We start from the raw sequence: 25,986 nt of genomic DNA, 5'->3' as shown, positions 1-25,986 counted from the left end.
ATAAGTGCCGCTAACAGCTGTCACTCGCAATCGAATATTTACGAATTTGCGCCCAAAGAGGGCAAGAGAAATTGTTAAGCTAATTAATTACAATATTGTGCTTAATAAACATAATCTTAAGAATAGATTACAACATGTCGAAACGACCTCGACGCGTTGCAACCACTAAAAAGGTAGTAATTGAAACCTCCGACTCAGATGAGGAACTGAACCTTACGGAAGACGACGATTATAGGCCGCAGGAGACCAAGAGTCATAGGATAGATCGCGCTGCAAGCGTGCAGACCAACGTGTAAGTCATACCCTTATTATCCTCTAAGGGATAATATATTTACCCGAGATCCTTCCAGGACCAAACGCCAGCGCTTTCCAACATCCAAAAAAACAGCTGCTGAGGGACCAGCTCGCAAGAAAAAGCGGGGCGACAAAGAAAAGGAGGACGAGAATGCTTGTCCCAATGAGAACAATCCGGAATCGGTAGTCCAGGACACACCTTCAACTACAAACCAACGTAATGGATCCGAAGGCACTGAACACAATTCAGAAGCTCCGGCTCCCAAGAGAAAACGCGCCAGAAAGGATAAACAAGACTTGAAATCGGCTGCCAATGAGACTAATCCTGAGAAGGAGGACGTTGTGCCTTCAACAGCAAGGGCACAACCAAACGATATTGTAGCCAGCTCCCACCACAACAAGTATTCCACAGGACGCAGTTCCTTCTGGGAGCGACGAAAGGTGTGGAACATCCACGAGCTCCTGGCCGAAACTGAGAACATACAACCGCAGGCAGCCCGAAATATTGTAAAGCTCTTCGAGGATGAAAACACCATACCTTTTATTTGCAGGTACGCTATAATTGATATATTTATCTTCGCATTGATATTTATGTGTTTGCTGACAGGTACCGTCGAGATCTGGTGGATCACATCGCTCCAGATCGCCTTAGAGATATTCGGAATACGTATACAGAGATCGTCGATCTGCGGAAAAGGGCTGAGAATATTATCGGTAAATTGCAGCGCGAAAACATCATGAATGCGGAAATTAGAGAGGAGCTAATGTGCGCCAAGACCAACGAAGAACTGGAGTTCCTTTATGCCCCCTATAAACCTGCCAGTAAGGGCACTTTGGCGGAACGCGCCAAAGCTTTGGGCTTGGAGGTGTACGCCGATTGTTTGCTGTATGGCTCAGCACCTAAGGTTAACCTTTCTGAAATTGTGGACCGCCGAAACGAGGCTTTGGCTACGGAGGCACTGGTGATGACTGGAATCTGTCAAATTATTATTCACAACATCAGCAAAAACACAAATGTTTTGGAGGAAATACGCAGATTGTAAGCTCTTGTACCTAACTAGGAAGTTTCTATTGAAATGATTTGCTATAACTTTCTAGGCAAAACGTGCACCGGGTATTCCTCAAGTGCAGCAAGACCAAGGAGGCGAAATCGTCTACATCTAGTTCTTCTTCTAGTAAAGCAAGCTCCAGTACAGGATCGAACCGAAGTTCAGACAAGAAATTAGACAGTTCGAAGTTTGAGAATTATTTTAACTTCCAGGGTGATGTTAGATCTATAAAACCTTATCAAATGTTAGCCATCAATCGTGGTGAGAAGCACAAATTTCTTTCTGTCAAGTTAGAAACGAACGATTACCTTAAAAGAGATCTTATGCGCTATATAACCGATCAGTACATGAACCAAGGCTTGCAATATCCTTTAAGAAGGGAGGTGTTCACAAAATCCTTAGAGGAGTGCTACTCAAAGAAGTGTAAGATATGGAATATACTAAAACTCCATATTGTATGTTAATTAATTATTAATTGCAGTGCAGCCTTTGATGTGCAGGCAGATTCGAGCCGATCTAAAAGAAAAAGCCACAAAGGCAGCCATTGATGTGTTTGCAAAGAACCTGAAGCAGCTACTGTTGATGTCTCCCTTGAAAGGCGAACGCATTTTGGGCATAGATCCTGGTTTTACAAATGGATGCAAGCTGGCGCTTATATCCGAGACTGCTGATGTGCTGGACACGGGTGTTATTTACCCTCATGGTGCCATGTCAAACAAGCGGGATGCTGAACAGAAATTGGTTCAGCTTCTTTCAGATCACAAGTATATATATTTTAAATTCAATTTGCATAGTTATTAACATGTTCTTTTTGCCTTTTCGAAAGCTGTAAAATTATTGCCCTGGGCAATGGTACTGCCTGTCGCGAAACTGAGCACTGGCTAACTGGTATGTTTCACGCCGGCGTTCTGGACAGCAGGATCATTCGCTACAGCATCGTTAACGAGAATGGAGCATCTATTTACTCCTGCAGCGATGTGGCCGCCAAGGAGTTTCCCAAAATGGATACAAACGAAAGGAGTGCAGGTTTGGACGACGATCGAATTAAAAGCAACACTTTTATAAGTATACCAAACATATTTTGTATAGTGTCCATAGCGCGTCGTTTGAACGATCCGTTGAGTGAATATGTTAAAATAGAGCCCCGTCACCTGGGTGTTGGTATGTACCAGCACGATGTTTCTGAGAAGATTTTGACCGCATCGTTGAATGACGTTGTGTCCGAGTGTGTCAGTTATGTTGGCGTTGACCTCAACACAGCCAGTCTGAGTGTACTCAAGTAAGTGTGATCAAGGGTCCAATAAGGTATACATTGTTCATTTTCACCACCATATAGGCACATTGCCGGTCTGTCGGAAAAGAAAGCGGAGAAGATCATTGAGCATCGTACGCAGAAAGGACCATTCAAGACACGGAAGGATTTGCTCTCCGTGCGAAGCATAGGTGAGAAATCGTTTGTCCAGTGCGCCGGCTTTGTGCGCATCGAACCCCTAAGCGTTGGAGGACAAATAAAGAATCCTTTAGATTGCACTTGGGTGCATCCTGAGAGCTACAACGTTGTGGAAAGGTAAGTCCGATTTTCAATTTACTTTACTAACCAATAAATGATAATGATAACATGAGACTTTAATCCGCCTGATTCGCCGCAAGCCTGGCCTTCTCATCCGCTGCCCTCACTAACAAGGAGGTGTCACTGGGTGTCACAATGTCACTTTCGTGTTGCGTGATGCCAGCTATGTTCTTTGGACAATCGTCATCAAAATTCTTAAGATTTGTAACATCTTCGCTAGATTCCATTTGACACCAGCACGGAAGGTACGGCTTCAAGGGATCCTTCTTGTCGCACCGCTTGCAAGTGCAGTTCTCTATGCCGGCGCTCATGAAAGTCCGGAAGTCCGTCTCCTGACACAAAAGCCCCAGATAGTCCTCTATAGAGTGCTCTTTCATAGGGTCCATCAGTTCCGCCCACGTCTTCAGCTTCACGATTACGCCAAAGAAATACGTGTTTAAATCCTCGATTATTTGCAGCACCGAAACTAGCTCTTTCAAGAATGTACTATCTAAAGACCGGTCCAACCTGGCTACGCGTTGATCTAGCTCCTTTTTTGACTCACTCATGTCCAGGTATAAATTGCTCAAATCGGTGCTAAAAAGTTCTAAATTAGCAATGGCTGTGTATTTTAAATAGACTTACTGGGACTGATTGACGAAATTGTAGGCTCTCTGGAACTCGCAAAGGGCCCGCTCTTCGGTCATCCGGCTTATGTACTCGGGATAAGTCTTGGTGCATCCGGTCGAGCTGGCCAAAATGCGATAACGCACTCCATGGTAACGCATCTCCTTAACCTTCTCAATCTGGAATGGCTTGGCCTGTTCCAGCTCATTCTTTAGGGCCTTCATTTTCTGGTCAACAACTAGAGTTTGCTCGTGCACACACTGCTCAAGCCTAAAATCGTAGCGGGAGTAGATATTCTCACAGTGCTTGAAGGTTGGCTTCAGCAAATGGATGGGAATTGTCGATCCCCGGCACGGTGGCGGAAGCGGACGACGCTTGTACCGCTCCGGCGGATACTCCCAGCAAACTCCAAAGCGGGCTTGGTCCTGTACATTGAGCGGATGCTGCCAGCAGGGCTTGTACTTCGGCTTATCGTTGTGGCCGTAGAATGCTACCTTTCCACACGCAACATATCGCAACTTGGCTGGTGGCACACTTGGAGGATAATGCCAGCGTTCCGCATATTGCTGCTTTAGCTTGGCAATCATTATAATGGAAAATTTGAAAACTGAACTCTAAACCAAATACTTTTTGTGCTTTCAGTATCGTCGGAGAATGTGACTTAAAGCTGTCGGATGTGGGCAAGGCTAGCTTTATAGCTAGCATCAAGCAGTTTGCCTCGTCTCAGCCGAATCTCGATCGCATTGCCAAGCAGCACAAGCTGCCCATGGAGCGGGTAAGTGCCATTCAATCTTTTACTACATACTAAACATTAGTACAGAAATCATTTAAGCAGCCTATTGCAATGTTTAAATAATTTAAAATAAATTTCCTTTAAGTTGGAGTTCCTGTTGGTTGCCCTGCAACGCGAATTGCTAAAGGATTATCGAGCAGATCTTGACAAGAGGCCACTCTTCAAACAAGGTCTAACTAGGCTGGATGATCTCTGCATGGGCGAGGTGGTCACTGGCAAGTGGAGACTTTGATAGCCATTTCATATATGTATGTACTTATTGAAACTATTCCGACGCACAGGTGCCGTGACCAACGTAACCCAGTTTGGCGCCTTCGTGGACGTCGGAGTGGAGCGCGTTGGCCTCATACACAACAGTAACATGAATAACTCGCAGCTGAGCGTTGGCGATCGCATTGTGGCATCGGTGGTGAGGGTGAATCTGCAGCGACGCCAGTTGGAATTACGTTTGGAAAATATGCTACTGGAGACGGATACCTCGTTTAAGTTCAAGGCGGAGGATTAGACAAACGGCAGGGATTTAATGCTTTCGGAAGTATTTAATGATTCATATCGTAATTGTTTGGTTGCTCACACGAGCATTCATTCATATATACTATATATAGTTCATATATATATTAATATATATATGGGTGTATATGCATAGTATAACGGCTTTCCTAAGTTTACTCAAAGCTTATCAGTTATTAATAAATGTTCACATAAAAATCACCGTCTCCACGTTCGTCTTCTTGTTTCCCTTCTCGCCACAAGTTGGCAAGTTGTCTTAAATGAATTGTTATCGAAAATGTATTGCTTTAGAAACTAAGTGATGCCCTCGTAAGCCAGTTAAAATGTTTGACTAAATAAATATACAATATGCATACATTTAGGCGCTTGGTTTGCAGCAGGCAAGTTGCTTTCACTTTTAGTTAGTTTGTATTTTCGAATTTATTGCCGTTTCAGTAGAATTGTTAAAAATTATTATAAACAATGTTATATAATCTGCATTTACATAATTACACAATACAATAATCATAATATATTCAAAAATATATGATGCATTTAAATTTATTGTTTCCTCCATCTCTCTTTACCCCGTAATGGATATTTAATTTCATATTCTAGCTACATGGACATGTCGCGTAATCAACCGATAGTTGTTTAAATAAATATATTAATCCGTACATAATATTGGAGTAAGTGTTCCTAAACAGTTAATGTGATAATGTATCGCAAAAGACCAAAAACAAGTTGTACACGGTATGGTAGTAATTGCTTAGGATTAATGCTAATGCGCTTGTCCTCTTCTCAATTCTCATTTCGTTATTGTTACTGCCGATGTTCTCCATCTTGTGGTTGTGTAGAGATATTGTTCATTAATTAATAATTTATTTTTATCATTTATAATGATAGCATAGGTAATGATGTAAGTATTGTTTATCAACTCTTGTAATAATAAGTCTATGTGTATAAGCAGTTTTCATTCTCGTTCCTAAACAGCCGTCCAGCAGAATCTTTGGCGGAGCAAATATGAACGATAATTCAAATTCGAAACGATTTGACTGTGTAGCTTGAAATCAGGTGAAACCGATCTCGAATACCCTCATTCGGGATAAGTAGCATGGTACATATAAAATCAACTGCTCGAATTCGAGATAATCCTCTGGTTGCCGAGATTATGCCGATGTCTTCTGATGAACGACCTTCAAACGTAAAATTCTTCCTCGTTAATTATCGCGTTGGTAGTCTAATTGTCTCAAATGATCTCTTCCTCGTAACCCCCGATGGGGTTTTAACTGATTGAAAGTGCACGAATTCCGAATTTCTTCAGTGGCAGACACGGCACAGCCGCAACGCTTGAGTGTAAGTGGGTGGGTGGTGCCGTGGCGTGGCGTGAGTGGTGCTGAGTATGCGAGTGAGTGAGTGGTTCTGTGGATCTGATCTGTTTGTGTTCCCTTCGGAGGCAGCGTGGCATTTTGGAGTATTCTATTCAAATTCGTTCAATCGCCTGCTTCTCTGGTGGGGAGAGAAAAGATAGTTAGACGCATAAGTCGAAGTTGCTGGTAGGTTCTATGTGGGCATGGCACTTACCGATAGCCAGGAGGCGGGGATTGTGATGTAGGTGTGTGTGTTGGTATGCGAGTTTTGAAATGATCGAAATCAAGAGCGAAATAAAACGTAATTATTTCTTTTTCTTCTCTTTTCTGCAAGTGTAGAACGATAAGCGAGGTTAGCAATCGTGGATTGGAAACAAAAAAACGGGTCGTCGGATGGTGGGAATTCGTTTTGGGATCGCACTAAGCCAAGCTAGACACTGAAGAGTTAACAATTAACATTGAGTTTTGGCCTCGGCCTGCTCACATTTAATAAGACAGGTGATCAGGTCGGTCAGTACGGGTCGGGGCATTTACAAGGAGCACCTCTTGGAGCGGATCACTAGCCTCTGAGTTGTGGTGCTTCGTGTGCTGTGGCTGATGTGGCTAAATCTTGGCAAGAGACTAAGTTGCTTAATGGCTTTTCGAATGGATCAAGTGCCGCCAGAGTGGGCAACAGCAGCAGAAGACATCGAACCATCTGTAAGATTGAAGAATTCTTCCATTTGGGTTTTGCTTTTCACTTTTCACTTGCATTTGGGTGGAACGTAGCATTTGAACGCATTTGAACGGGAAAACGGAATGGCAACGGGCAACGAGTAACGGCAACTGCTTTGGGTTCACCTAGGGCTCGGGGTCACCAAATGTCGTCGGGTTAGCATGAGTCATATATGGTACATCGGTGAAATCACCAGCAACTTGTGTACAGTGTGGGTGTGGGATGATTCGTCTACTTAAATTGTATATCTATCCGATGGATGTGTGCGGGTTTATAAAACTGGTATAATCCTTTTTTCTTTTTGAGTGATTATGTTGTTGCATGTATATTTGGAATGCCGCTAGCTTAGGCTTAAACGTAAACGTTTGCTACTAGTGAACCACATTTGTGTTTTCTACAATTCTTTGTTTAATTTCGTTTCTAAATATATTCTTTGGTTTGTATACATTTAACGCCAAAACTTTGGATTGCTACTAGTGCTACAAAAAACTGCTTTCTATAGTTAACCATTCCAATCTTGTCTCTAAATCGTTTGAAACGGTCGACCATTTGGTTTTCTAAATTCCTAATTATCAATTACGAATTGTTCATTGAGTTTTCACAGCATGTTGTGTGGTTGTGGTTGCTTCCAAAATAAAACCATTTTCACATAAGAACTAATTACATTAGGGGTCTCCGTCTCCTCGTGGTTTTAATTGCCTACGCGCAACGCTTAAGTCTGAATTCAGTTATTGTTATACGTATCGTAGTTAAAACTATTCAAAAGTAAAGCTTGTTTATGTGGGGATGTGGTAATATGATGCCAGCAAAACGCCAAACAAAAATAACGCACACGAAATATATTTACACATAGAAAGTATTAGGGAATAACAGTGAGCACAGTACAATAATGCCAGCAACACAACAGAACACCGCAGCAAACCGAGTCCCAGAAGATCTTGCGCCAGGCCAAACTGGTTGACACCGAGATTCTGGGCGGTCTGCGGAACGAACAACACAACAGTAATGAAATATTGGGAAAGCAGCTCAACAAAAAAAATGACAACGAAAGCGGGAGGAACAGAAAAACATGTAGCTAAGGACAAGAATAGAATGTAACGAATCGATCGGAGCGATCGCTTAAACCACACAAGCTGAGAAAACTCCCATTACGCGTCAGCCAATGTCCTGCTGCACATGGGCGGAGGACGAGGAGCTGCTGCCGCTGGGGCGTTGCTGCTGACTGTACCTGTTCGTTGGCTGTTGCTGCTGCTCCTTCTGCTGATCCTTCTGGTTAATACTTTGCGGCGTGGGTGGCGTGCAGGCGGTGGTGCCCACTGGGAATGTGTCGGCCTCTTCCTCGTGCGACGCTGGAGACGGATGCTGCGCCTGCAGCTCCAGCTGCTGCTGATCAGCCAGCATCTTGGCGCTCAGAATGCTCACATAGGTGCGGTAGCGACGAAGCTAAAGATAATAGGTATTATAGGTTCTATTCATTGGGAAAGGGATGTGATAAAAGCTTACTTCATACTGCAAGTAGCTTTCCTTTTCCTTGTAGTTCTGCAGAGCCAAGCCCTTGCTGGGAATAGGACCCTTCTTGTGCTCGTTAAGCTCCTGATCCAACTGCGCCAGCTGCACCTCGTGCGAATCCAACTGCTCCTTCTGTAATGCACGAATTATAAGATTAACGAACCGCACATGGAGTGACTACTTTCTTGTACTTACCAGCATCAGCTTGGATTGTTTGCTGGGCAGGAGCGGTCGCTGGAATCGTTTCTGACTGCCCACCCCACCCTCGAGCGGAGGCGCTGATATAGCGGCGCACACGTAATTGATCGTCTCCACCCACGACTGCAGCTCCTTGGAGTCGCTGGTCTGGAACAGATACTCGGCCTGGTCGGCCGTCTGCAGCCGGAACACATGTTGCTTCTTGGTGTAGTCGTTGGCCTTGGTGGCCAGTGCGTGATGTATGCGTATTGCATTGTGCAGATTGTCGGACATCTGTTAAATATTTGGAAAGTTATAGATGCTAGCTGCTACCATTTCCATGGTGTGTTAATACTCACTTGACTTTTACGAAAACCGTGCTCATCCTTATGCAAATACAGCACAAGATCACGCAGCGTGCAGTAGAACATCTTCCAGGAGCGTTTGCCAAAGGGAGCTGTCAAATATGATGGTAAATTACACTTCCCTCGATTTAGTTTTTATAATGGTCTTACTCTTCTTAAAGCTGCTGTCATAGCAGCATTTACGCATCACATAGCCTTTTTTGTATTCCACAGCCGTGGCCATTTCCGGGGGATCGAGGAAGGGATTGTGGCCCACATTGCCCAGGGCACTATTGTTGGCTCTTTGCTGCTGCAGATCACCTGCCTCTTCATCTCTGGAGGAACACGTGATAAGTAAAAAGTGAAGATATTACATTTCGCAACTTACAGTGCCCATTCAAGCGGCTTGGTCTTAATGGCCTGGTAAAGCGACTTGAGCACATCCTTGGGAAAGTTCTCGCCATCGTTGAGATCTGCCAGGTTGTCGACGAATTCCGCACAGCTCATCTTGCGATTTATGTTCTGGCCGTGCAAGTCCGTATTCAGCAACATTATGGCACAGGTCAGCGTGTGCACGGCGTCCTGCGAGTTAAAGGTGCCAGGATTGCAGTCGAGGAAGCGCTTGGAGAAGTGCACTAGCACCCGTTCCCGTTCCTGCGTTTCGCCGGACAGGGAGAACTGCTGCAAGAACTCACGCAGCGCTTGGTCAAGTGACTTCTTCTCAAAGGTAAAATGCTTGAGATACTCATCGGCCACCGCTCGACTAAAGTCATTGCTGCAAACATAAAAGATTTATTAGTAAATGTTTCTGAAAATTTTAAATTTAAGATCTGCATTCTCACTTCTTGCTGAGGTGTCGCGACACATCGCTCTTTTTGAAACCGTCGAGGGAGTGCAGTCTTTTGGCCAGGCGTATGGCCGAGGGCATGTCCACGGCCTTGGGCGAGTAGTGATACGAGTGGAGGGACTCCACATCGCTGCCATCGTCAGAGACTGGCGGCGAAGCATCCCTCATGCCAACGGTCATCGTGCCCAGCGGCTCGTCCGTCAGCGTGACCACATCCTCCTCGGAGCGGCCGTTAGTTCCGTTGCCGCCGCTGCTGTTGCTGTCCAGTCCGCGCACTTGGATGACCACCTTGTGCTCGGACTGTTCCCTGTCTCGATCCCTATCCCGTTCCCTTTCTCTCTGCTGTTGCTGCTGGGCGCGCAACTGCTGTTTGAGCTGCTGGCGCTGCTGCGCGGCCGCGTCCGAGACGAGGATGGTGGAGTCCGAATCACTGGGATCGCTAAGTACCATGCCGCCTAGAATATCGCGAGAACTCAATAAATTATCGTCGTCTTGGTAGTCGGGACTAGATATATTCGAAATGGCCTCTGAGACGCTCTGATCGTTGTTGCCACCACCACCAATGCCTCCACCACCACCATTGTTTCCGGACCCACCACCTGGGCAGCTAAGCAAGCCAGGAATCCCGCTAGGCGGTTGCGCGACCTGGCCGCCCTGCTCCCTCTCTCTCAGCTGTTGTTGCTGCACGGCGGCCATCGGACCATTGCTGCTGCTGCCCAGGCCCAGGGCGCCCTTGGAGCCCGACGAGGACATCACCGACGAGGAAACCGACGTGGGCGAGGCCGGACTGCCCACAGCCGAGTGCTGGGGCGACGAACTAATGGAACTTGAATGTGAATTTGAATGCGATTGCTGACCGTAGAGTTGCTGCTGCTGCTGCTGATGCTGTTGTTGCTGCTGCTGATGTTGCTGCTGAAGCTGCTGCTGTTGCTGCAGATGTTGCTGGTGGAGCTGCTGCTGCTGCTGTTGGAATTGCTGCTCTTGCTGTTGCTGCTGTCGCTGGAGAGCCGCCAATTGATGCGGTTGGAGTGGCGCATTATAAGTCCACACGATCCGATCGCGATCCGATGCCTAGGATTTGCAACAAACCAGAGATTAGTAATACGGTAGTAACAAGGTTTTCAAAGTTGTCGTTAATCGATTTATGCTCTATGGATTTTTTTGTCAGATCTCGAATTTCCATTGCCGTTGCCCAATCTCTCTGTGGAGTCCTAAACAATTTTCCGAGTGCTGGAAGCGTTCGGTGTCTGTTCTGTGTGTGAGTGTCAGAAACTTAGGTGGTATGCATTTGGTCCGGGTGTTGCGGTGTGGATGTACGTATGTATGTACGTTGTGGACAAGCGTTTGGTGTCGAAAGGTTCTCATCTTCTACATACAAAACTTTTTCAAGCGCAGGCAAAAAATCAAAGTCGGCAAAATCGAATCGAAACGAAATCAAAATCAAAAGTCACATTAATCAGCATGCCAACTATGCAAATGGCAACCTTTTTGCATAAAATATAGTTTAATTTGCTGCTGCAGTTCATCGTTCTCGTTGATGTTGCAGTCATGATTGTTGCAGTTGCCGTTGCAGTTTCACTCGTTGCTGGTTCGCCGGTGTTGCTGCTGCAGTTATTGTTGTCGCTGGAGTTGCTGCTGCTGCTGCTGCGGTTGTCGGTCTGCTCGCCCTCGTTGTTGTTCGAGGCCAATGACGAGTTGTTTACAATTACAGTGGCCATCGACTAGAAAGCTCACGGGGGACAATAAATTGCGCATATCAAATCGATTTGAGAAGAGTCAAAGTAGGAAACAGAGAAACGAGAAAACGAAAGAAGAAAGAAACGCGAAACAAGAGAGTAAGATAGACAGAGAGTTGTTTAGTAGTAAGTAAGTTAAGTTAGGTAGGCAAGTTGAAACGAACGAGGTAACAAGTTAACAAGTGAGCAAGAAAAACAGTGGGTTTTTTGGTTTGGGTCTAGGTCTAGGGATGATTAGATGATATGAATGGCTTACAGTACAATGCAATGGCTAACACACACGCATACACATATACATATATGGTCAACAGACTACTACAGAAACCAGTTAACGAAAACCGAACTCTACATAAGCACTTTAAAACGGAGAGCGGGGTTTGTAACTCATCAACTACGAGTGTCGAGTGTTCTGGGGGAGATCTGGCGGAAGGAAAATTCGGCTGTTCGCTGTCTAGCTCTATCCGGCGGACTATCCTGCGTGGATGGGGAGTACCTAAGCGCGGCGGCGTCTCACCTGCGAGTCCTCGGAGTCCTGACGCGTGTCCAGCAGCGTGTTCAGCGAACTATTCACATCCTCATCAATGTCGATGGGTATCACGGCGGCGATGCCCTCGCGCTGGATCTGCTGCAGATGGTCCTCGGACTTGCTGGTGCGGAAACCGGCGGCATCACACTTCCGCACCACATGTCCGTTGTGCCGGCGCACCACCACGGCTCCGGCGCCAGCGCCACTGCTCGACTCCGGAACAAGCGAACTGGGTTCCGGGCTCGTGGGCACCGAGTTGGCCGTCTCTTTGTCGATCAGCGGCGTCGACAACGAGATCGGAGAGGTTGGCACTGAGAAGGAGGTTTCATCTAGGCCCAGACCGCCAGCCTCGCTCTTGACCGTGGTAGATGAAGATCCCGATCCGGAGCGACCTGCACAGTCGACGGCATCCCGATTTCGCTGCTGCTGGCGGGTGGCAGTGCGCTGTTTCAACGCCCGCAATCGTTGCTTGGCTGAACCGGAGCCCAGCGAGTTGGTGGAGTAGTCCTCGTCGCCCGCATCGTTCTCCTCATCATCGTAGGCATCATCATCATCGTCGTCGTCTACCAGGCACTGCCGATCACTGTCATCGTCGTCACCCCGACCCACACCGCTTTGATAGGTTTCGATATTGGTGATGTCGTAGTGAGTTTGATCCTCCTCGCGCTCCTCCTCAACCTCCTCCTGCTCCTCCAGCTCGTCCTCGTTTTGGTAGTATTCGTAGCGTTGCTGATTCTGCTGCTGACGGTATCGTTGTTGCTGTTGGCGGTGCCGCTGCTGTTTGTTGTCCTCTTCCAGGACATACTCGGCCTCCTCGTCAGGCTCCAACTCCTCGCACATTAGCAGCGTATCGTTGGTCAGCGAATCCTTACGATTGTAGCTGTTGTTGATGCTGTCCCGCTGCTGTTGCTGTTGATAGGTTTGCTGCTGCTGCTGCTGTTGCTTCTGCAGCAGCTTCGCCTCGCGCTTCACGGAATCTGAGCTGGTGTTGGTGGGCGAGTCCACCGAAGAGGAGGACGTGGGCGAGGATTCACCAGAGGCACGCGGTGCTAGTGCGCCGTTGATACGCGGATTAACCAAACGACTGGGTGAATCGCGAAGGCTGTCAATCTGTAAAAAAAAATGTTTTGTGTAGGTTTTTGCTTATATTGGTTTAAACGATTTATGGATCACATACCTTTTTGGCCTGGGCGGGAAGCGGATTGCTGGTCTGCGGTGTCCGGGACAGATTAAGAATAAGGTCACCGGTCATCATGTAAGCCTCAAAGCGTGGAGCCTTCGCCGGCTGCGGTGGCGCCGAATTGGGTTCCGGTTCCCGCTCCGGCTCCCTATCGGCAAACCGCTGCCGGGTCACCGGACTGCCGCTGTAGCTGTTGGAGTGCTGCAGCGATTGCGGTGGCAGATGGGCGGTATGTCCGTTCCCGTTTCCGTTCGCCGCCTTTGTCGGAATCTGCGAAGGGCGTGGCCGCTTATTCTGCGGCGAATGGAGAACGGGCACGGGCTTGGGTACGGCACATTTGGTGAGCGCCTGTGGAATGCGTGACGGGCGGAAGGTGGGTGAGGTGGCCTCCCCACCAATACCACCACCAACACTACCCGTGGGCGATGTGAGGCCCACTACGTTCGTGGTCGAGGTGGTGATGCTCGTCTCCACCACCTTGATCTTGGTGGAGCTGGCCGAGGAGTTTCGACTGTGGCTGTGTGTATGCGTGGCGGTGGTTGTGGTCGTGGTGGATCCACTCGCCAGCAGTGGCGACGAATTCTGGCGCAGCGAGGGCAAGTGCGTCGGTGACTTGTAGCGCAGTCCGCTCTGCGAGGGCGTGGTCGCCGCCCCCTTGCCACCAGCGTTTGGCCGGTGATTTGGCGAGGAGTTGGTGCTGCTGCTGTGGTAGTCGTAGATGTTCGGTGACTCAATGTCCACATAGTGCGGACTCTGGGTGTTGGCCAGCTGCTCTTTGATCCGCGCCTTAAGCTTGGGATCTGAGAGATAAAAGGGAATTTTAATTTTTTGATTCTTCAAGTTTATTCTTCGAGAAGCAAACCGATTTATGGTTGTGCTGTACACATAAAGAACCATTTGAAAAACCTTGAAAAAATCCAAGACATCATGGTAATTAGAAAAGCAGTTTGGTTCAGTTCAGTTTGGTTCGCTTTGGTTTGGTTTGGTTCAAGACCGGTTTGCATCCTCGAGGAATGATATACATTTCCACCTACCTCGCTTCAGCTCCAAGGTCACCAGCTGTTCCGACAGGCGCAGGCATTTGAGAACTGTTCAAAAATATGTTTCGGTTAATTATTCACAGCTTTCTCCGACAGCATTCCATTATTCCCAGCAGGCACTCACCTTCCTTCGTTGTGTAGCGATGGACATCCGTTCCGTTGACTTTGAGGATGACATCCCCGGCCTCAACCTGCAAAATGGAGAAGCAGAGAGGCGCATTTAGTAGGCAAATCACTGGCCCTCGATGCCCCTCTACGATTCTATTGACAACGGCAGAAAGCCTATTGATTTTCCTTTTGCTCGACTGGGCTGGCTGGCTGGCTTTGTTATTATTATTCGCATGTTGGGCTGTCGGCACTTGTAAACTATTTTTAATTTTCTTCTCGATGGAAATGCGGGAAATTGCGGGAGCTGTCGGGCGGCGGGCGGAGAACAGCATGAAATCACAACGTGGGACGACATTGGCGCCTTATTTACTTGCTGACGTACGAACACAAGCTGAAGAGCTTTTCGGTGTCCGTATCCGGGGTTGAGTGGTACGTGGGGGAGGAACCAACCTTCACCTCCGGCCTGCCGCCCAGCACTCATAGATTATTCAATAAATATGCTATGCTAGGCCCACAGCAAGCATTGGGGATTTTGGGTTTGGATACGCGGCGACACGCGTCTCTGGATTCATGGCGAATGCATGCACACAAGGAGTTCAAATTACTTTTGTACTATTATTGCATAATTAGTTCTGTTCCTCCATGGCCTTCCTGACTGGGCTGCGTTGGTTATTATTAATGTACAGGAGATTGGTTGGAAGGCAGGATGTTGGGTGTGTGCTTCCTTCGGAGACACTTGACGCGAATTGCGGGCGGCAATTAAAACTAAAAGTCGCACTAATTTATGCTCTCACTATGTCTCGCTCGGTGGAACTGCCAGGAAATCGTGGGTCTGCCAGAGAGGTCTGCACTTGGCCAAGACGAGAGAGCGTGAGAGAGAGCCGGAAATGGGGGGAAAACTGGGCTAAGAGAGAGAGCCGGGAAACTTTGCAGCCAGAGATTCAGAGAGAGAGAGATTCGGACAGAGAGTGAGTGGGTGCCACATATTGCTGCTGTTGCCGCGGGCGGCAATGCAATTCAATTAAGACTGTGCTTAAATTAATTGTGCCGCCCAAAAAATGTCGACAAACTGAGTTACATAACATCCGTACGGGCCGCCGCCACCCAACGAGCCAACCCATTTTGGCAATTTCTAGGCGAAAAGAAAGTCAAACCCGTAATGCAAATTTGATGTTTTCCCCCGTGGCAGCATCTGCATAACACGACAAAGGAACCAACCACTCTCCACTTTTGGCCACTTCGGAAACCTGGAAACGTGTTCGCCGCCTTTTGATAACAAGCCGCGATTAATGGCTTGCAGCGTCACCGAGGCACAGAGCTTCCCAAGATTCGATTAGGCACTTTGAAACAGCCAGCAGTCATCAGCAGATGCACAACCACACGCACACACACACATACACACACAGTTGAGCGCATCAAACAAAATTGCTTTTGCATTTCACTTTCACGCTCTGGAGGGGAGCAGCGAACGATAGCTATAAGATATGATAACAGTGGAACCCCTTGAAATGAAACTGTGTGAAAAACTTACAAGTTTCCGCCAGAGAATCCATTTCTCATCCATATCAGTTTTCTCTTGGTTTATACCACAATATGCAGACTTTTATAAAGATAGTTTAGATTCATCTGTTTTAGCTAAGCTCCGCTGTACACTGCCACTGAGATAGTGGGACCCCCTGGGCACAAAGTTGTCGAGTCGAGCTAGTCAAGCAACCGACAACCAACAACCAGCACCCAGCAGGCTGCACAGTTAAAAGTTAAATCAATCAGTTACACTCGGCTGCCGACCCGTTCCCCCACCCACAGCATAACCCCCCCCACCTCCTCGCATCTCATCTGCTCCATCCGCACCCTTTGACCCCTGGCTTGCATGTGACCCCGCTTCTTCCACTGCTGCACACCGCTGGCTCCTCAAATTGAAATTGGTTCGAATTGATTTGTTTTTACACCCAACGACACCAATGACAATTGGACAGAGCCTCTCCTGCATTTTGAACGACCCATCCATTCCATTCAGCTCCATTCGTATTTGGTGTGGTCACCAGTCTTGTTTGTTATCCGCAATGTCATGCCCCTATTCCAAATTGCAAAAGTAGCAAAAGAAAAAGTTGACTGGGCGATGAAGAGGATGAGCTGCACTTTGGTGGAGACAAAAACAAGTCATCGCAGTGATTGAGCCAATGAGATTTCCTGATAGTCACAAAGTCACAAGGGATAGCCTTAAATTTAAGTACACTTACTATATCTGATACTTTTATCCTAAACTATTTTTGATTTTTATCGTAGATATTTAAAGAACCTCAAATAGTTGCCATATTGTTTTGTTTAAAATGAGTGTGTCACTTTACTTTCGAAGTGGTTTCGAGGAACCCCCAGGTATCCCGGTAATGGAGTCCCATGTTTACACTAAAACAAGTGCTGTGGGGTATTTCCTAAAGGGGAAGCATTTGAACACGACACTTATGTAAATAGAAAAGAGGGGCTCTGCTTATCAGGAAATTCCTAATTCCCTATAATCGCATATGGACTCATATCAGATACAATACCATTTAGCATTCACGTCACATTCGGCTTTCAATAATCGACTACTTGAGGCCACAATTAATGCCAAGTGAACAATGGTTTGTTTTTTCGATTTTTCGGGGCTCTCCTTGTGTATGTTTTGATTTTGGTTCAATGACGCTTTATTGACACGAACTAAACCAATATCAATTAACAATAGCAACAACACGACGCCCACTTGGGGTACTCGCGTATGTGTGTGTGTGTGGGTGGTGGCAAACAAGGCGATTGATTGATTGTATTAGCGACTACGACGACCTAGTCAAGTACGATGCCGTGCACTACCTTCACCGTTTTACGGTTATATGCGGCAGTATCATCGGATGGTCGTTGGACTCCCATTGCCGCAGAGTCGTTGACAGACTGCAGCAATGGTAGGGTAAAGCCCACTAACCTCTTTTTCGCCGGAGCGCCCAGAACCCAGAAAATCAATGTTGAGGCAGGCAGGCAGGCAGGCAGAAGGTGAAGCCAGCCAGTCCGCTTGCCACGTGGGCGTCACAAGTGACGCACTCAACGGAAAAAATGTTGAGACCCGTGGCGATGGCGGCGGTGGTGGTGGTGACAGGGGTGTGCGGTCGGAGCCAGACACTTGGAGCCCATGGCTCTCACTCAATCCGAAAGCCTGTTATTGGACTAATGATTTTGCCACTTCCCTGGCTATTTATTTGCATTCTACACGGCTTCGTCTGGTCTTTGTTTACACGTTTCGTCCTTCGGCACGGCACTTAGATCCATAGGATCCACCATTGGACATCAATCACACCCACCATTATATGCGAAATTGAAATATAGAAACGGGGAATGAGCAAACTATGATTAAGTAGAGTGGGAAATTATGGAATTTAGGGAATTACATATATGTAATATTGGATTGTGAAGCCCCAAGAGTACTCAGATGTCTCCAACCACCAATTAGCCACCTGAGTTATGGCTCGAAAGGGTTTCTTTTCCGGCTCAAGGGGGCGACTTCTCTTATCATGTTTAACCAATAAACATCTGCACAGAATGCCGCTGGACAAAAGCAGATCAAATATATGCGAGCGAGCAGCACACACGTTCGTTTTTGCTGTTTTATTTATTTGGACGACCTTGCGGCACACTCATTGTGGATTTCCTTTCATATTTGCACCAAATAAAGCGAGGGGGAGCAACAAATTAGCATGAATTGCTTTATTTCATTATCATGCTCCGTTGGGTGTTGTGTAATCGCGGGAATCGGAAGTCGAATGAATGCTTTGAGTGCCTCGAATGGTCTGAATGGCGATGGCGATGGCGATAGTGATGCTATCGCCACCGCCGCTTAGCTAAATAATTCCGGCGATGGGAACCACTTGACGAACGATCCATTATGTTAATAAAGTGCGAACTTTATCAGAACTATGCCAATGGGCTCGACGACTGGAGATTGGGAATTGAGTGATTCACACCCACTAGGCAGCACCAAATATGTACATTTGGCAAGATTATACCTTTTTCCATGCACTCTACTCTCTTCGGGTTTTTTGGGGGCAAGTTGTTTGCTTAATCTCTAACTGCCTAATTAAAAAGCTTGCCGTCTTAACGGGCACAAATTTCACTAAATTTTTGCCCCATATTTCGTGGGGCAAAGTATGTTAATTATATTGCAAGCAAATTTAGTAATTTAATTTGGCCAGCTAAACAAACAATTTTTATAATCCAGTTTTATCTCTTTTAAGAATGGATATTTAAAATCTTGTGCTAAGCCTTTTCTCTCTTTTATTCAATTTGCACTCGTTTTGTCTAGAGTTTCAAGGTTTGAGTGTATCGATTGCATCACGAGTATTTTTATCTCAAGCTTAAATCAATGTTTAGCCATCTTTATTACCCCTATTTACTGTGTATTCCCCGCATTGTAAATATCCGAAAAATGTGCGCACTTTCTACGCCGGAAAATCGAAATGGACGGGATGTTTGTGTGAATCTCTGGCACTGTGGAATTCACTGGCAAATATGTGAATATGTGAGTGTGTGCGTGAATGCGGCTCGTGCGGGATTTGCATTTGTGCAAAACGCATAAAAATCAAACTGCAACAAGAACGAAAAGTAGAGACACCAACAACAAATGTTTTTCAAACAAAAAGTTAGTCTACATGTGTGTGTTTTTATTGGGCTGTCAGTTACACTTAGAGAATTTGATCTCATAAGCATTCAACTCATTATGAATATTTAATGAAATGATGATCCTTATGATCCGATCCATAAAATGTAATCATAGAAGATCCATTTCGGGGTATAGAACTTGAAGATATTTGAGTCTGAGTTTTTAAGATACAAAAGTATCTACAAGCTTACTTTTAGAAACTTTTTTCCGGTTTAGTATTTCGATTTTGTTCTTTTTTAAACAATGTGCATAGGCAGAGTTTATTTTTGTTATCGATTTGCATTCGCCTTGGTAGCAGCATTTGCCCCACCAAAGTTTGCAGATGTGGGCCAGAAAGTCGCAAGAAGGGGGAGTGAGTAAATGGCCAACTGCAAGGGGCAGGGTAGGTACGAAAAACGAGCCGGCTAATTGAGCATTTGAAACAGAAAAAAAAGGAAAGGAAAGGAAACAATGAGGTGAGGTGAGACGAGACGACATGAGATGGGACAAGAAGTGCCGCCACTCCATTTGCAGCCAGACAGCCGGCAAGTGGCAGCACCATTCGGATGCACATTCGGATGCACTGCACCCGCCCGAAATGGTCGTTGCCTGCTGCTTGCCGCATGTGCTATGTGCTGCAACTGCATTTGTTGCATCTTTGGCAATGCTTGGACGCACACACGAACACAAGCCCAATATAAATGAGTGAGCCAGCCAGCGAGCACACAAACAACGCCAAATATAAATGCTCGAGATTTAGCGCAAAGTTTACGGCTGCTACCGCTCGCCGCTAAGCTTTCTACGGCACTTTTTGCATGCCTGAGTCTCAATCTGAATCTGAGTCAGCCGCCGAGGCGGTGATGGCCAGTTGGCTAGCTTATAGCTATGGCTACTAACTGGACTACAGCAGATTTTAAGTAATAGTAGTAGTTCCTTGCCACACTCCTAAGGTGCGCTTCGTCACTACGCGTATCATTTAAGACATTATCACATTAGATAAACCCGTAAACAAACCACTTACCACTTAATTCGAGCGTAATTTCATATAACAATATTTCAGGTGACGAATGTGGTCTATATGATGCATCAAAAAATAAATAGTCATAAATTTCGGGGTGAGTGAGCTTCAGTAAGCAAGTATACGAATAATGCATGCCATCTTTCAGTCACTTTAAATGATTCATTATTTCGCAGGTTTTTGGTTCGGGGTGTAACCCTACACTTAAAAAGTGTTTTTTTGTGATTAATTGTGGCATCTCTGGAGCCGCGGCTAGCTGAGTGCCTTATGCACTTATTGTTCTTATTATTTCTTTGACTGTTTTAGCCACTGCCACTGCTGCTCGCTGTGCCGTGGCGTGCAACGAACCGCAGCGACGGAGCGCACACTGAGTACTCCGGTGTGTGCACCTCAGGCCTCCGTCTCCGTCTCCATCCCCAGCTCCATCTGCTCCTCCACATCCCCCATCAAGTATCCACTCCATTTCCACCTCTCAGCGGCGGCAGTACGGGCACCACCCCCTACGAAGCTCGAGCTCAAGAAAAGCCGGGTCGCATGGAACCGAACTGAGCCAAGCCGAGCCCGGCTATATTTAGTTGGGCTGGGCCGACTGCCTTCCGTCGAGCAGAAAGAGCAAAAAGGCAGCAAGAAAACCAACTTAATAAACGCGTGCGCAATTTTCCTGTTTTTGTAATTCAATTAAAGCGAGTTTACTCTACTTTTTTGCACTTTTGACTCCCAGTGAACCGATTGAGAAGGGAGGGGGAAATATATGCACAAATAGGGCCAAACTCGTAGTTAGGCTATGTGGATGCCCTGTAGATTATTATTTGTATCTGCATATATTTTCTGATTACTAATATCTGGTAAGAGGTTTACTTAAAATCTACTATAAATCATTAATATGTAGTACTATTTATAAGTTAAATAGCATCTCACACTTCTGACTCACAAAAGTATCTTTTATCGATTAAAGATATCTCCGTCTGATACTTTACAGATACAGTATCTTAAGTGTGGATCTCCGCCATCGGATAGCTTCAGCTACGTGGTATAAACTCCAACCACCCTGTAATGGGGCATTTGAGGCAGAAGTTAAAGCCGTATCCCCATCTCTTGACATTTACTTCTATCTCGCAATTGTAATCGAGTGAATGCTTGTTTGCTGGATTGTGCTTTTCAGAGCTTGAAGTTTGCCGACCTGCGCGACTCTTCTCTTCTGTTTTGTTGCTGTCTGTTTTGGTTGTTGTCGTTTTATTCTTGAACGTGTCAATTGTCATTACCCGCAATTTGCCAAAGAAGGCGAAAGATCGGGATCATAACAGCAAACACAGGCATTCCGAAGGGGTGAAAATCAATAAGTAGCTAAGAGCCAAGAGCTTCTTCTATTTCTTTTCCATTCTGCTTTTGTTTTTTGTTTTTCCTTTTTGTCTGCGACTTGTCGGTGGCAATTAATTTGTTACTCGCAGTGGGCGGAGCCCCACAGCCGCAACAACAACAACAACTACAATGGGAACAATGACAACAAAAGCGGCAACGGCGAAAAGTCGTTTGTCATTTCCAGTTAACGAATAATTAAGCATAACGTTAGAATTTTGCAACAACGCCAGTCGAGAACAAAAGAAGCTACAAATTTCGCAGGAGGCGCAAAAAAATAAAAAAAGGCAACCTAAAATGCCATCGAGGTATACACAACTGATGCTTAAAAGGTTTTTTTTTTAAATTTTTTTTTAGCCAGTTTGCGATTTTATGTTTGCCCTAAAAACAAAAGGAAGTGAATATTAAATTCTTTTCCTCGAACAACTGGGCAACAAAAAAGTAATTTTGAGTGGCGAGCGAGGAGAGAGCAAATTACTTGGCACCCCAAAAGATTAATGACTAAACGAATATAAATAATTTCGAAAAACATCAACAACAAGTTGTGTATTTGCTATTTGAACATTTGTGTTTGGCATGGAGTTGCAAACAAGCATTCAATGTTTGTTTTTAACTAGGGATATAATAGATCCAAAGAAAAGAGTGTTTACATATATTTTGAAGATATTTAGAAAGTGGTTTTAATGTCGAATCTATCTAGTGCGCAGATACATCTATATAAATCGATTAGATTGAAGGCGTAAGTACTTTAGCGCAATTAATGCAATGCAATTTGCCACTCAGCCACCTCGGAACGCAGATACTTTTGTCGTCTGGCGAGTGTGGAGTGTATACTTGATGTATCTGAAGAAGTGGGAAAATAAACAAACGTGCGGCAAATGCATTCAGAAATGACAACAAACAGAGAGCAGCAACTGCGGGGAGGCAGGGAACTGAGCAGAAGAAAAGCCAGCCAAAGAAAATGGGAAATGGAAAAGCGAAGGCGACAAAAGACAACCGACGACAGCATGCACACGCACACACACACACATGCAACATACACACACACACAGTTTGTACACACCCAGTTGAGAAGAGCGTATGTGCATGTGTTTGTGCATTCATTGAAAAATAAAATTGTACCGCAACCAGAATGACGGCATATAAAAAGTAAAATTAATTGCATTCGAGGATCCGACGCATTGGTTACTCATTAGGTTTTATGTCTTACAGGGTGCGGTCTTAAAACGGCAACTAATTACAGATGGTGGGGCGAAACTGATACCCTAAATAATACAATTTCTTAGGAGCTGAATATGATATTTTTCTTAGCCCATAAGTATCAAATCAATTGAACCCATAAGATTTGTTATCAAAATTAAAAAAATTAATAAAATCTACAATGTTTCTAGACACCCTAAGTCCCAATATACCCTTTAACACCCACTTTATAGGCAGTGTGTGCATAGATACACATGTATGTAGATAGAAGACAAGTCAAACAGCCCCAAAACAAGCCGGGCAACAAAAATAACAACAAGTTGTAAGCGAAAGCGATAAGAAATTGAAAAAGTGCGTGCCGCTGCATCCACACACATATACACATGTATTATGTATATATATAGATACATGTACATGTCCATGTCAGTTCGTTGCCTCAAGAAAATTACCGCGATGCATTTGTGTTGCTTTCCATCATACCTGGGCTTGTGTGGAATTACTTAATAATCTCAACAATTTAAAATTCCCAACGCGTTTTTTGCACTCCGCTTTCACGCATTTCGATTTGTTTTCTGTTGTTTTGTTTGTTCGGGACCAAGTTTTTTGTGGTTTTTTGTGTTTTTGGTGGTCGGGCGCATAAATTTAACAACCAAAGCCGGAGAATTCTGTTTGGCTTTTCGTGTAAATCGTTTTTTTTTTATTTTGTTGCCACGTCCGATAATTACAAAGTAAGTCGAAGGCTTTATGTGTGTGTTAGCATCGGCCTGAGTAAGTTTATTTATAAATTGTTGTCTTTGCATTGCTTTTAATAGCGCTGCATTTGCATTCTGTCGATTTGTTAACGATTTGTTAACTTTGCGTTGCACCTCTTTCGAATTGCAGTTGCATGGGGAAATTAATAACAATTGAAATGGGCACCACGTAAAGTCCATTCTTATCCAATATCCGCTGGGTGCGTTCAGCGAAGAATCCCATTCTGAGAAATCCAAATTGGTAATAGCTGCGAAAAGGTGACTATCCTCTATGAATGGTATACTGAATTTACTTAGATAAGATAAATTTCTTAAATAAGAAATATATTACAGTATATGTAGTTTTTTTTTAAATGAACAAAACGCTTTCTGCTGGTTATATCATGAGAATTCCAATTCAATTAAATGGACAATAAATTGATCTCTACACGGCAAAAACAATTGCACAGCAAACATATCGGCATTTTATTGAAAAGAAAGACAAATTATAGTATTTGCCCTGTTTTGTTCGCTGTATTTACCCGCTTTGTTTTCTTTTGCACTCGGCTCTAAACATTCGAGATGCGATGCGATGACAGTAAATAGTAAATAAAAGCAAAACAAGCCTGAAAATTGATACACTCTCTTTTGTGTGCGACTCTCCGCCCCTCGCCCCCTCCCAGCGCCCTTCCACCCATCAATTAAAGCAACGATGACATCACGAGCGGCAAACAATGATGACACGCCAACGGAGGACTCTCATTTGCGCTTTTCTCGCTTTTTTTTCGCTTTTTTTTTTGTTGCCGTTGTGCAAATTGAAATGCTTTCACATACGCCAGCAGACAGCCATGGTCATCACCATAAAAAAAAGAAGTGGAAAAGTGGAAAATATTCTTATCAGCAGCCGAGGGGCGAGTCTCGCTCGCTTTGCACACAATCCAACTTCCAAAACTCAAGCCAACAGCTGCCATAAAAAATCGTACTTATCTATGTACGTATGTACATACATATGTACGTATGCACTTTGCGTCAGATAAAACGTCATGAATAATTTGTTTTCCGTTTGAAAGCTTATGTAACGGCAGTTGGACGCTATACAAATTCTTCAAAGATTTTAAAACGGTGCTGAAATCATACAATTCGGCATAGCACTTCTTTTAAATCGCCTAACCATTTCTTGAAAAGCACAAACGTTATATATTTCCAGGGAAAAGTGCGTATTGCGGTACAGCAATCTTAACTAGAAACTGTCATGATTTCTATGAATTTTGTCAATTTTGCCAGCTACGTATTTCTATTTCAAGATAAATAAATAATAAATCCCGCTACTGAGCGGGTGTGCCTTGGCGAGGCTCTACTGTAGTCGAAAATGTGGCGTTGCCAAAAGTAAGGCCAGCAGGGAGCTGTTGCTTCTGCTTCTTCGCTGGCTGCTTCCAGTGCCCGGTGGTTGATGAAGTCATTGGTGGGTGGTCGGGGGTCACCGGTGGGTGGATATGAGGGGGTGGCATGGGCCGCTCGGTGTGAGGACTCCTCCTGTCCCAGACGGGAATGGAATGACACACAGCACACACAAAGGAGAGCAGAGGAGCTGCAACTGCGGTGTGCTGTTGTGTTTGCTTCACTTACCGCTCCGCAATCGGCTGCCGGCGAATTCTCGACGATGTCGTAGATGACATGTGGCGGTCCGGTGGTTCCGAGTAGCGAAAACCCGAAACCGGAATGCTGCTCGCTGCGCCGCAGCACCACTTTCAGTTCCTCGCTCATTTTAGGTCCTTCGGCGTCCTGCTGCCGATCGGTTCACACTCTTTTCACCGAGTTTTTGTTTGGTTGGTTGGTTGGATGGCGGTGTGGGTGGGTGACCCCTGGGCGTGATTAATCCTTTGGGCGACGGCCACTTTTCTTAGTCGCTTTAATTAATTCTCGCTGTTTTGGGCTTGGCCAACTTCATTTGCACACTCTCATTTTGTTTCCACTCTTTCCACTTCACAACATGCACACAAACACACACACGACACTCATACACGCACTCACGGATGACGATTCGGAAAAAAGAACGAAACTCCTTGGCGAATTTGTTTAAACATTAAACATTACTGCATTATTGTTGCTCTGCTTCTTCTTCGACTTCGCTGGCTTTCTTTCCACGCAATTCTGCGTTCCACGCAAACGAAACTTGTTTAATTCGCCCGTCTGCTTCTCGCTTCGTTTCTTTATGTCGCTTTTGTCCGACTGTTTCGCCGCCGCTTTGCGGTTCGCGGGGGGTTTTAGCCGCACATTTTTTGGCGAATGTGGATGCCCAGATATCGCAGATTGTACTAAATGATTGTAAATTGTAAATTGTACTATTGCACTGGGGATGGGAAGCATAAGAGTATCAATATATCGATAGATATCTGAAAGTATTCCTACCGTTGCTTCATTGCTATCGATAGATTTATTCAAACTTCTTTTATACTTGTTCTAGATTAAATTTCATTTATTGGCTGACAAAGAAAAATAAAAGGAAATGTATGAAAAAATCAAGCCCTTCAACAACTGCATAGGGAAGAACAGCAAATATCATTGAATGCTCTTTGGATTGTCATAGTCTGGCAACACTTGATATGTGTCTGTGCCTTAACCAACAAGGACTACCCAACACTTGTTGTTTGCAAATATAGGCGGT

General features: G+C 45.3%; 3 protein-coding genes across 19 annotated transcripts; 1 reads left to right on the top strand and 2 right to left on the bottom strand.

The window, feature by feature from the left end:
- Positions 1-5: 5 nt before the first annotated feature.
- LOC6729130 (uncharacterized protein YdcI) lies at positions 6-5,028 on the top strand. The gene is made up of 11 exons (XM_016174920.3): positions 6-292; positions 351-845; positions 902-1,333; positions 1,393-1,766; positions 1,825-2,107; positions 2,170-2,369; positions 2,433-2,622; positions 2,680-2,910; positions 4,162-4,294; positions 4,398-4,527; positions 4,594-5,028. Exons 1-11 carry the CDS (start codon positions 135-137, stop codon positions 4,815-4,817), a joined length of 2,850 nt encoding a protein of 949 aa, XP_016035774.1. The 5' UTR covers positions 6-134; the 3' UTR covers positions 4,818-5,028.
- LOC6729131 lies at positions 2,916-4,169 on the bottom strand. The gene is made up of 2 exons (XM_002104416.3): positions 3,538-4,169; positions 2,916-3,489 (listed from the first exon to the last, which is right to left on the bottom strand). The coding sequence occupies exons 1-2, from the start codon at positions 4,104-4,106 to the stop codon at positions 2,970-2,972; spliced, it is 1,089 nt and encodes a 362-aa protein (XP_002104452.1). The 5' UTR covers positions 4,107-4,169; the 3' UTR covers positions 2,916-2,969.
- Positions 4,832-25,718, bottom strand: LOC6729129 (PH and SEC7 domain-containing protein). Of its 17 annotated transcripts, none has more exons than XR_006541907.1 (15): positions 24,948-25,718; positions 14,370-14,436; positions 14,240-14,293; positions 13,203-14,005; positions 12,014-13,135; positions 11,248-11,484; positions 9,759-10,834; positions 9,305-9,691; positions 9,088-9,251; positions 8,932-9,029; positions 8,591-8,866; positions 8,390-8,527; positions 6,656-8,329; positions 6,386-6,498; positions 4,832-6,310 (listed from the first exon to the last, which is right to left on the bottom strand). XR_006541907.1 is itself a non-coding variant. In XM_039295088.2 (14 exons), the coding sequence occupies exons 1-14, from the start codon at positions 25,083-25,085 to the stop codon at positions 6,802-6,804; spliced, it is 4,842 nt and encodes a 1,613-aa protein (XP_039151022.1). In that variant the 5' UTR covers positions 25,086-25,718; the 3' UTR covers positions 4,832-6,801. The 17 variants fall into 17 exon arrangements, 7 of the variants coding, with proteins under 7 accessions (XP_039151022.1, XP_016035773.1, XP_044779214.1 ...); XR_001599944.3 differs by having other exon boundaries at positions 8,115-8,329; XR_001599947.3 differs by having other exon boundaries at positions 4,832-6,305; positions 8,115-8,329.
- Positions 25,719-25,986: the final 268 nt, after the last annotated feature.

The sequence above is a fragment of the Drosophila simulans genome, chromosome 3R (genome assembly GCF_016746395.2).
Source record: "Drosophila simulans strain w501 chromosome 3R, Prin_Dsim_3.1, whole genome shotgun sequence".
NCBI classification, from domain to species: Eukaryota; Metazoa; Arthropoda; class Insecta; order Diptera; family Drosophilidae; genus Drosophila; species Drosophila simulans.
Note: the sequence above shows the minus strand (reverse complement) of the source record. Positions and strands in the feature narration are given on the sequence as shown.